This window comes from Anomalospiza imberbis, chromosome 2 (genome assembly GCF_031753505.1).
Source record: "Anomalospiza imberbis isolate Cuckoo-Finch-1a 21T00152 chromosome 2, ASM3175350v1, whole genome shotgun sequence".
Taxonomy (NCBI): Eukaryota; Metazoa; Chordata; class Aves; order Passeriformes; family Viduidae; genus Anomalospiza; species Anomalospiza imberbis.
The window spans coordinates 61,332,091-61,343,520 of record NC_089682.1 but is presented as its reverse complement, the minus strand read 5'-3'; the positions used below and the strand labels follow the sequence as shown (position 1 = coordinate 61,343,520).

The 11,430-nt window shown below is 36.5% G+C and overlaps 1 protein-coding gene across 1 annotated transcript in view; it reads left to right on the top strand.

Annotated features, from left to right (window-relative positions):
• ATM (ATM serine/threonine kinase) overlaps positions 1-11,430 on the top strand; it is a 57,717-nt gene that overhangs the window by 380 nt on the left and 45,907 nt on the right. Inside the window, exons 2-16 of the mRNA XM_068181386.1 lie at positions 1,383-1,483; positions 1,566-1,678; positions 2,886-3,031; positions 3,451-3,615; positions 4,418-4,583; positions 4,862-5,100; positions 5,867-6,030; positions 6,275-6,444; positions 6,945-7,316; positions 7,831-8,025; positions 8,366-8,461; positions 8,952-9,177; positions 9,306-9,437; positions 10,141-10,266; positions 10,388-10,477. Coding sequence (XP_068037487.1) covers positions 1,412-1,483; positions 1,566-1,678; positions 2,886-3,031; positions 3,451-3,615; positions 4,418-4,583; positions 4,862-5,100; positions 5,867-6,030; positions 6,275-6,444; positions 6,945-7,316; positions 7,831-8,025; positions 8,366-8,461; positions 8,952-9,177; positions 9,306-9,437; positions 10,141-10,266; positions 10,388-10,477 — 2,472 coding nt within the window. The 5' untranslated portion in view covers positions 1,383-1,411. The remainder of the gene's footprint in view (positions 1-1,382; positions 1,484-1,565; positions 1,679-2,885; positions 3,032-3,450; positions 3,616-4,417; positions 4,584-4,861; positions 5,101-5,866; positions 6,031-6,274; positions 6,445-6,944; positions 7,317-7,830; positions 8,026-8,365; positions 8,462-8,951; positions 9,178-9,305; positions 9,438-10,140; positions 10,267-10,387; positions 10,478-11,430) is intronic.

Here is an 11,430-nt window from a genome sequence, read left to right as displayed (position 1 = left end):
TGTTGGAAAACTGTGTAGTCAGAAGAGGAGTAGTTCCTGGGTTCGTTCTTGGGAATTTTTCAATGCTGCTGTTACGGTTGTTGGCAGCAGGCGAGCCCTGTTGCCGCAGTTTTCGATCAAGCACATCAGAAGCCACTGGTGTTTAAAAAGGTTGTCAAGTCTGCTGGGTGGGGTTGTTCTTTGTTCCGCTGCCCAACCCCCAGAGGAACAGAGAGTGGTTGAGCATTGCCGCAGGCTCCCCTGCGAAGAGCTCACAGCGCCGACCTGCCGGAGTGCAAGAGCTGTTTGGTCAACGCTTTTAGGCATATGATGTGATTCTTGTGTCCTGCACAGGGCCAGGAATAGGACATAGGGGATCCTTGTGTGTCCCTTCTAACTCAGGATATTCCATGGTTCTTGAATTTAGTAAAGGAACACTTAATTTAAATAAGTGCAGTTGTACAGTACAGGCAGCCTTCACACTTAAAATGTATTATTTTTCATACACATCTATCAGTCACCGAATCTCTGATCTTGATTGAAGCGAAAGGAAATAAATGCAGTCTAAGACAGTAGATACTTAAAGTTTTGCTTATTTAAATGGCTATTATATTGTCATGTAAGCACTCAAAATGCAGTGTTGTGCATCATGAATGCCTGTTCTCCCTTGCTTATTACATCCAGCAGCATGTGTTTGGAGTTACTTCCAGCTTGTGTGATGTCTTTTCCAAACAGGGTTTCTCTTGGGTCTGCTTTAAGGGTGTAAAAGTAGAAGCATGGGATTTAAACAGAATGCCGTGGTTGTGATCTGCAGCATCGTAATTTTATGTAATGCAAGGTCTAGCTAATTCCAACCTCTGTAGAAGAAGAAGCATGCTTTTAAGTGATCACAGAAGGAAAAAGTTGGTTTTTCATATGACTGATACTTAATCATCCTTTGACATGTTGAGTCCCTGGGGATTTGTCAATAGATAGAGCATATTTGAAAATGTACAATGTGTGAGAGCATTTTCCAAGTGCTGCCTTCTGGCAGTATCAGGTTAAGAGAGCTACTGAAAGTTAGTGCCACTTGCCAGAATGTACTTAGCTCTGTCATTCTTATTGTCCTCCCAACTGTCTGCCCAGCCCTACTCAGCACTCATAGAAAGGGAGGAAGTCAGAGTTATGTGACGGGGTTCTCTGCAGTTATTCTGTGACTCTTGTCTGTGGGAACAGATCACATTCTTGGCATGAAACAAGCATGCTTGAGTTTTCAACCAATAAGACTGACCCAGCCGCAAATGAGCTTTTCAGTGAAACATTGAACATCGTGGTTCTGTTTGATACTGGACTTTCAGTAGACATTTTTTTACTTGGCTGTGTGGTGAATAATTACTGCTTTTATCCATTTCTTCTGTGTGCAGATACAAATTACTCTTCTTTAAGCTGAACCATGAGTCTTGCATTACACGATCTACTGGTTTGTTGTCGTCGCCTTGAAAATGAGAAAGCTGTGGAGCGAAAGGTAACAAGTTTTCTTTTGGGCAGTGTACCTCAAATAGCAATGAAGGGAATCATAAAATATTCTTCTTGTAATAAATTTTCAGAAGGAAATTGAAAATTTCAAGCGACTTCTCCGTGATTCTGAAACAGTTCTCCAGTTGGACCGGAATTCTGATTCTAAACAAGGAAAGCAACTCAACTGGGATGCTGTATTTAGGTAGTTTCTTGGTTTTGTTTGTGAATGGTCACAGTTTTCTTGAACGGGACATCATCCTTTTGTTTGTTAGGCCTATTTTAATGCTTATCTTTCTTTGTATTGATTTAGACTTCTTGTCAGCTTATAAACAAGTAATTACTTACCTTAGTCTCCAAAGGAAGTAAGTTTAAAGTGGCCAGAAGTGCCACACTTATGTCTTACAGAAAACTGCTAGGAAAATCATTAATTGGGTAGATTATTTTCCTTGCAAAAATAATAGTCACTTTCTTCTGTGGAAAATTATTCTTGGCTTCTGATTTTCAATGTGTAGTTCTTATGTGGATTACAGGTAGCTTTGTTTAAGTTTCCTGTGCTGAATTGCTCAAGACACAGTAGAAGGACTGTGGCATGTTTGTAGAGGCTAATCTTTGGTACAGTCTGCTTCAGGTGTACTTTAAGATTGGACTAAGCATGAGTGTGATAAGTTCTTACAGCAGCTTCAGGCAGAATTAACTTTCATGGTAAAAGTTTATGTGAATTATTACTTTTCATTGAATGCGTTCCTGCTTTCCATTATGTTTTTTAATTTGACAGCATTGGAATAGTTTTTGTTTCACAGTATACCAAAAGTTTTGTAAAAAGTACTTGATAAATTTTATATGTTGCTTTAGAGACATTAGTATATTAGGAATACACAGGAGGAATACAAAAATACAGCCTCTAAACTGAATTCAAATAGAAGGCCAGAAAAATCTATAGCAATTACAGTGACAAATACCGTGAAAGGTTTAATTTATTCATAGATCTAAGACATAATCCATATATTAACTTCGAATTATAAGGAAATAGGACTTGAAAGCTTTCCCAATAAAAGCAATGATAACTACTTCTTATTATTTTGTTTTATAATGTTGCAGCATAAATAAAAACACTTAGCAATCCTTTTTTTCCTAATTGTAAGTTGTATGTTTAGCACTGTGCAAAGTTCAAAGAAAAGTTTGGTTCCTACTTCAAGTTGCTAAGGGTTATTTTTAAAACTTGCATTTTCTTTTATAGACCGTATTCCAGTCATGCTTGGACTGTAGTGTATTTCACTTGGGTTTAGTCATTGATAATTAGAATTGTGAGAAGAACAGGACCTGGCATTTTAGCTTAAACCAACATTTTCCTATTTTACTTCAGTCATAAATGAGCAGATCCTTGGTTAATCTCTCTTTTATTTTTGAAGTGTCTTGCAGAAATATTTCCAGAAAGAACTTAAAAACCTGCAGCTGACGAAACCAAATGCATCTGCTTCAACCCAAACTACAAGACAGAAGAAAATACAAGAAGTTGGAAGCTTGGTCAAATATTTCATCAGATGTGCTAATAAAAGTTAGTAGTATGCATTATCATAGAGAGATACTGGTTTGGTTTGGTACTTTGCTTTCAACTTTGAATTTTAACTTTGAAGTTACCAATGTAGGGTTCATCATATTTGCTTCCAGATGTTTGCTATTTAAATATCTTAATGTGAATCCATCACTTGTGCTCCTTATTTGTCCTTTTTGATGTTCCCAGTGCCTTTTTCTAATTACTCAATGTGTCTATAACTGATATATCCTCCCACTGGTAATTTATATTTTAGAAACAGTTTAAGAAAATATTTCTTCCTAGAACTGTTTCAAAACTGTAAGTTTGGCTGTTCTGTTATTTTATTTTTTTAATTAGGTAACATTTGCAAACAATTAATTACAGATTTATTTGGTAGAATTTCGGTTAATTAAATAATCTCATGTTGTTTCTTCATATAGGAGGACCCAGACTGAAATGTCAGGAACTTCTGATTTATGTGATGGAAATTATAAGAGATCCAATAAGTTGTGCTGCTTATGGTTCTGACTGTAGTAGTATACTCCTAAAGGATATCCTCTCAGTAAGGAAATACTGGTGTGAGATATCCCAGCAGCAGTGGTCAGGTAACATTTTTGAGCCTACTTAGAAATGTCTTTTCCTTTTGTAGAAGCATATTTTAGAAGTGTTTTGATTTGTTTGATGTCCTGTTGTGAGAGATAGTGCACAAAATATGGAGTAAAGCAGTGTCAGCCTCTGCAGGCTTACACTTGAAGTAGACAAAGCAACAAAGATTAGGAATTGATTTTTTGTTTTTCTTTCTGTGTACTGTTTGTCTGTTGCTTGCTGAAACATAAGTACTTCTGTACAGTCAGGTCATGTATGCATGGTCTGCACAGGTCACTGAAGAGAACACAGGCATGGGGAGCCAGTGGGGGTTGCTGTGGGGTGGTTAGTTTCTTTAGGAACATGGAAGTTAGCTGAGTCTGCGTATGGGCAAAACCGGGAAGTGTGGCAGAAGAAATGTTGACATTAGATTGTAAGGAGCACTGTGAAATTTAGTTACTGAGGTGAGGCAGGGCTGAAGGCCATAAATCTAGAAGTCGTCAGACTATAATCCATTAAGTGAAACAAGTTGCTTTTATTAGAGGAGGGGTATATAATCTTTGTAAAGATTACTATGACCTTTCCTAGTGATTCCACCTTAATGCTTGCTAATAACTCTTGGGGTACATTAGAGAAGTCAGCTTTTTTATTTATAAAATCAGAGATCTGTTGCTGTTGAAAGTAAGAACATGGATACTAGCTGCTAAACACAGAGTGGTAGTCTCTGTATCTTTAATGCAATATTTTGTGTCAAGATTTTTTAATGTATTTCTTTGTCATATATATGTTTATACTTACCTTTATTTTTAAATACATTCGCAGACTTGCTGACCCTGTATGGCCGTTTATACCTCAAACCTTCTGGGAGCATTAATAGAGTCTTAGTGGCTAGGATAATTCACACACTTACAAGAGGGTACTGCTTCCAAACTGATGGGTTGTGTTCTGACATGCTTGTCTTCTTTTCAAAAGCAATGCAGTCTGCAAGGTAAGTTGCAAGTGCTTCTTTTGTATGCTAGAAAATAACTTATATTAAGTACTGGGGATTAGACTTGAGTAATAACAGGTAATACTTCTTCAGATATATTTTCTTTTGCCTTTGAATGTCAGTTAAGGAACTTCTCTAAAACACTAATAACTTCTGCATTTGTTAGGCAAATACTATTCTGAATGTTGTTACTTGCTAGTATTTACATATAAACAATACTTACAAAAATAAATAAGATTATTTCTCTTGGAAGTTTGAGTGTTAGGTTTGTGTTACAGGCAGGAGAAGAATACTGCAGGCCTCGATCATATTGTTGGAGCACTGAATATCTTCTGCAACAAGTTTGCTGACAACTGTCGCATACAGATTTGCAAAGTAGGGGAAGAAATTTTGCCTACAGTGCTTTACATATGGACTCAGTACAGACCAAAGGATTCCCTGAAAGAATCAGTAATTGAGTTATTTCATCTCCAAGTTCGTATTCATCATCCAAAGGGTGCAAAATCTCAGGGAAGAGGTACAATAAAAAATTATTTTTATTGCTGCATGTGATTGTTTAAATTACTGTGCCAACTCTGAATTTTGATACTGAGTTTTGGAAGCATTAATGGTAGTGATGATTATTTGTCAGTAGTGTTATGCTACAGGTTAGTTCTGAGTGAAAGTGAAAAGGAGTTTTCGAATTGTTTCCACTAAGAGAGTATTAATTGTGTTACGTCCTTTAAAGGTTGGGGCATCTTTTAATCAAAAGGCAGTTTCAATTTCTAAATGAAAATACCAAGTCTGGGGAAAAGAAATAATAATTTTGATTGGGTTTAGGTTGCCACATGTATTGGTGTCTTATCAGATCTGTTTGAACCCAGAATTTACCTCTGTCAGTTGAATCTGACTTACGCTGTAAAATGAGTCAGAGAATATAACTTAGTAATTATGTTTGTTTGCCATCATTTATTGTAGTTCTAGCATAGTTCTTTTTTTTTTTACTTTGTACAAATCTATCCATTACCTTTAACTGTATTCTTTCCAGTTAGATGAAGAATTGTTTTATTAGGAATTTAATTCCTACCCTAATTACTTCAATATGTTTATTAAGTTCTCTCTTAACTTTTCCCCGTTTTTACTTTATTTGTTCTAAAGTATAGAATTTGCTTTTCAGGCCTGCACTTGCTGAACTTTGTTTGCCTTACTCAGATTTTGTCTGTATTTTGCATTTTCTGGGCAAGTTTAGGTATTGTGTCAAATGGGTGATACATGCTCTCTTTTAATTGTTTTTGTATGTACAGGTGCATATGACTTAACAAAGTGGCAAAGCATCTTACATAACCTGTATGATCTGCTGGTGAATGAAATAAATCTCATCAGTAGCAGGGGGAAGTATTCTTCAGGCTCACGTAATATTGCTGTAAAGGAAAATTTAATTGAGTTAATGGCTGATATTTGTCATCAGGTAACATTTTTATTTGAATATAAGATTGACTGTATAATTACTGAGCTGTATGTTTGGCTGAAGTATTCATACCTTTTATCTGTGATGTGTTGTGTTTGGTTAATTTTGTACGGTTTAGAAATGTATTATACAGTATTTCACTAGTGTTTCTTGTTAGGCTGTAAGTATTCCAGTTTTCTTGTAAAGGCTGCTACTTTTTTTTTTTTTTTTAATTTGCATACTTCTAAATTTCTCTTTATGAAAGGTTTTTACAGAGGATACCAAAGTCCTTGAAATTACCCAGTCGTGTGCTGTTTCACAAAGAGAGTCCAGTGAGAGCATGGTGCCAAACAAGCGCAGGAGGATTGAGCTTGGCTGGGGGGTTATTCGAGACAATGTGCAGAGATCCCAGAAGGATTTTGATGTCATACCTTGGTAATAACATCTTTACATGAAAAAAGTATCACTCCAGACCTCTTTTTACGTTCAACATTCTCCTGAATATGTTGTGCATTTAAGTTGGTTGTCTGGACATGCTGTGATTATATATCTAAGCAGTGAACTTAGATTGTCAGAGCATGTGGGAAGTTGCTCTAAGCTGGCTGAGTCATGGTACAGTAACCATTAAGAGTTTGGCCATTTTGGACTAGTTCATATGGTTTTCTGTAATACCTGTCCTGAAAACTGTTCCATGGCCTGGCTTCTTGCCTTGGACCTTGATTGAAGGGTATTTTGTTTGCCACAAGGGACCTCTGAACTGTGGAAATGGTAGAAATACTGAATCTTTAACTTTTGATAGTAAATAAATCAGCTCAATCCTGGAAAGTATAAATGAGAAATGCAATTGAAGAAGGCTTTGTTTGTTTGTTCATTTACTTCTGAAAATGCGAATTTCTGTGTATTTGGTATTAATTGCTTCACTTTGTGTTTTCAAGGTTACAGATTACAAGTCAGCTAATATCCAAGTATCCCATGAGTATTCCTAGCAGTGAGCTGCCCACCTTACTCAATGTCCTTCACCAGTTACTGCCTCAGCAGCGCCGAGGAGAAAGGACCCCATATGTGCTGAAGTGTCTCACAGAGGTAGCTTTGTATCAAAACCAGAAAACTGATTTGAAAAGCACCCACAAGTTGGAGCTCCAGAGAACCTGGGCAAAGATCTGGACTCTTACCATTCGCAGCGTTAGCCTTCAGCAAATTGAAGTGGAGAGCTTTGGGCTGCTTGGAGCTATGATTCAAGGGAACCTTGTTGTAACAGATAAGGAACTCTGGAAGATATTTTCAGGACCTGCATGCAAACCTTCAAGGTAAAATGGAATCAAGGATAGTGTCTTGTGTCTGATTCACATTTCTCTTTACTGTACAGACAAAACCACTGTGTTACTCAATATTACTGTTGATGTGACTATATTTCTATTCAAGAACTGCACACATTTGTGTTCTAAGCATTTGAAATTATCATAAATATGTAAAAAGACTGAAAGCAGAGGCAGAAGAGGCAAGCATCTTCACATTTAAAATGGACTAAAAATTTAATGATCTGACAGACAAATGTTGATTTTTTGAAGTTAAGAAGCTTGTTTTCTTCTGAATTTTTATTCTGAAATAAGTACTCTGGCATAGTCTTTAAGATAGGTAAGAAATGTCTGTAATAGCCAAGAAAGATGAAAGTGCAAAGATTTTAATGAAGGAATGGACCAGTGCATGCTTTTTAACTTGCTTATGTACTTGATGCTTCCTGGGCATGCAGAAATACTCACTTTGCTTTAGAGTGCTAATCAACAAATACTACATGGTTTCCTTGTTTCATTTTTCTTGCAGTTCTGCTGTATGTTGTTTATCATTAGTGATGTCTGCCTACTCAGTGCCAGAAAATTTGGACATAGGAATGGAACAGAATATTTCTGAGAGAGATCTGGGTTCTGTGTTAAGGGAGGCAATAATGAAATGGCTCCTGTCCAGCAATTTGGAGGAAGAAATAGAAGAATGTGCAGAGTTGCCTCCTGTGCTCCTCAGGTAAAGTTTTTGTGGTATAATTTTACATGTAAGCTCATCGTGTAACACAAAAAAATCTGCGGGTAAAAACATATTATATTAATGCAGAATTTGGTTATATTAAAGCTTAAGCAGAGTCTGTAGGGTTTTTCAGCTTCCTGTAGAATGTCATTCTGGGGATATAATTTGGTTATCTGTGCATGTCATGGCAGATAAGTGACCTATGCATTAAAAATCTTCAGTGAAAACTTAAATTTCATTGAAGATACCCTGTTAATCTGGTCAGTGTTTGTGTGTGCTTCAGGAATCCCAAGAGTTTGTCTGATTGCAAGAAAATACGAAAATATTTTCTTTCTTACAGTGATTTTCCTCATCTTATATTACAAAAAATTCTTGTGAGCCTTACAATGAAGAACTGCAGAGCCTCCATGATGTTTTTCCAAAATGACGCTAAATGGTATGTTTTTAAATTAATCATTATAGGTACTTAAGCTAGGAATACTGCTGCATCTTTCACCAATGCTTTGGACTGTATCCAAAGTTTCTTCCTAATAAGACTAAAACGTGTGTAACTTGTTCCGATGCAAGATAAGACTTACCTACTAGAAGCTGAAAATACTAGTTTCAGGGGCTTTGTGGATTTCTGCTTCAGCTGTGTCAAGTAGGCTGAGGTCAGGGACCCTAACACAAAGCAGATGCTGCTCCATAACTGCAGGAGAAGGTATGATCTGTGTGCAGGCTTCATGTTTCCAGTTAGAGCTAGAATGGTATTGTCCATTCCACAGTGAAAGTCGTGTCAGAAAGTAAAGGTCAACCAGGGTTTGGAAGCAGAAAAGGATAAAATCTTTTATTTTGCTTTTGTGTATTTCCTGTATTTAAATAATAGTATTTAAGAGTTTTAAATTACATATTGGCTGCTAAAGTAAAAACTGTGTCTCTTCTTCAAGTGAGCAACATGTGCAAGGGAAAGAAGAAAATAATTTTTCTCATGTTGAAGAGCTGTACCTGCAGACTACATTTGATGAAATGGATATTTTCACTAACTTTGGAGTAAATGTTGCAGATAAAAATGTGACTGGTTCAAGACTTGCCATCAACCAAAATCTTAGGGAAACACTAGAGAACTGCCTTTTAGCAATGTCAGAAAACCTTTTAAGCAGTTGTGGTCCTAAGGTAAGTTAGAAATTGTTGTTACATCCTTACATTTGTGCTCCCAAACAAGCTATTTCCAAGGCAAAGTGTATGGATTCTGTATTTTGTGGTGATGAACTGCTGGTATTTATACTGTGTATTTGATTTAGTCTAGGGTTGTTGCTGCTGAGCACCTTGTGCGATGTGTCAGTCTCTTGGTTGGTGTTCTGGGTTGCTATTGCTACACTGGTATTTTTAAAGAGGAGGATGCCTGTAAATCAGCATTGTTCCAGAATGCTAAGGTAGGCAGTAATGCATTTGGGACCTACTGAAAATTAAATAAAGCATTGAATATAAATCAATTAATAAAATTCTGTTTGCATTGACACGTTTTCAAAACACAGGTATCTCTTCAGAAAAAGGTAGCTTAGAGAGGTTTAAATATGTTTCTGCTGCTGAAAGGGGAGTCACTGAAATTCTGTCAGTTCACCAGCTCATGAGTTTTGTAGTGGAGATTATTCTAAATATTGATACATTTCTGAGTGACATGTTTCAAAAAAATGGAAGTCATGGACATGTAGACAGAGGACTTATTACAGGATAACAAGTCCTTTCATTTTTAGTTGTTTTATTCAGGAATTTAAGATAATTTGATGGTTCAAACCAGTATGAAGACAGCTATTGCTAATATTTTTATTATTAGCACTATCTGAGGTGGTTCCTGGCTTAAATACAGAAACCCAAAACTTATGCTTTATTGAGATGTGCTGTATTTTTCTTTTGTGATGAAAATACTAGTGTTTCAAGCGCGCCATGGTTTTGTCACTACTTGAGCAAAATGAGCACAACGGATATTACAGAAAAAAAAGTGGATTAATTGATGCACACTATGGGTATCAAAGAATATGAATGAGAACCATTTCCTTTTGTCTTCATGTGTGTACTGTGTAGGTGCCAATGTATAGGTGTCACTGAGGTTTTCTAACCATGTTGTATTTTTACTAGTCTCTCATTCATTATGCTGGAGAACCCATTTCCCAATCTAAAAACAGACTGAATGAAGATACCCAGATCAACACACTGAGGACTTTGATAATGCAGTGTACAAAATGTTTGTGCAATTGTACCAAGGTAAAGTTTATAAAGGAGTTTAAATTTCTTTCTTCATTAATGAGATCAGGAAATTGAGTATCATACCTTTAATTCCTGTAAAAATTTAATTAACCTATCTGTACCTCTTGCTTCCTTACAGAACAGTGCTAATAAGATGCTGTCTAATCTATTCCTGCGTTTGTTAACATCAAAATTTATGAACGATCTGATAGATATTTGCAAGAATCTGGTAAGTACATTCTGTCTGTTTCTGAATACGGTGCTCTTCTGTGAGGGGATTGGTTTTACAGCGCAATAATCTGGAGGCAAACCAAACGAGATACATATTACTGAAAAAATAGATTGAAATACATTGTGTTTTGTAGAGAATTCCTAACCGGAAACATTTCTGTTTAGCATTTGAACACAGGCTTAGGGTAAAAAGCAGAGCAGATGGATAACATTTGATCAAGGTTAGCATTCCAGCTCACATTAAAAAACAAATTTCTGCTGTTTTTCATGGTTTTAATACTTTCTTGCAGCAGAAGTATATACAAAATAATTCTATACCAGTAGATTGGTAACATTAATGCACTTGTAAAGGAGCAGTGTTTCTTGTGTTTATTATGTGGGTATTAAATCTTACTGTAAATTACTCCTTTCCCACTGGGAAAAGCGGAAGTGTGGCACATCACTGTGTTTAGCACAATTCTTAAAACTTCTCTTTGGCACATGATGCTGTAGTCAGGTCTGGGTAGGCAAATTCCTGCTTTTCAGGTGAGGAAGAGCTGGGGTTTTTGCCATGTGTTGACTTGTCATCTGGTAGGGAAAGTGGTAATTAGTTTGCCCTCAGAAAATCACATGCCTCCTTTTCATTTCTCTATAGTTACGAAGTATGGTGAGAAATTGGTGAGTCTTAGAGAGAGAACTGTTTCTTAAAAACTAACACTGTCCTTGGCAGAATCTAAATCGCAGAGATCAGTATCTGTCTGAGGAAGCTTCTATCCTAAAGGGAATAGATCAGACAATGGTTAGAAAACCGGTTTATCACAAACGATGAAATTCATCAGTTCTCTGATGGTTGCCCTTACTCTCTTCACCGGTTCTAGTTCACTGGAAAACTGCAGTGTCTCTCCTTGTGCTATGTCTGTGGTATTCCTTTTGTCCCTAAAAAACAGCTTTAAAAGTCTGTGGTGTTTTTGT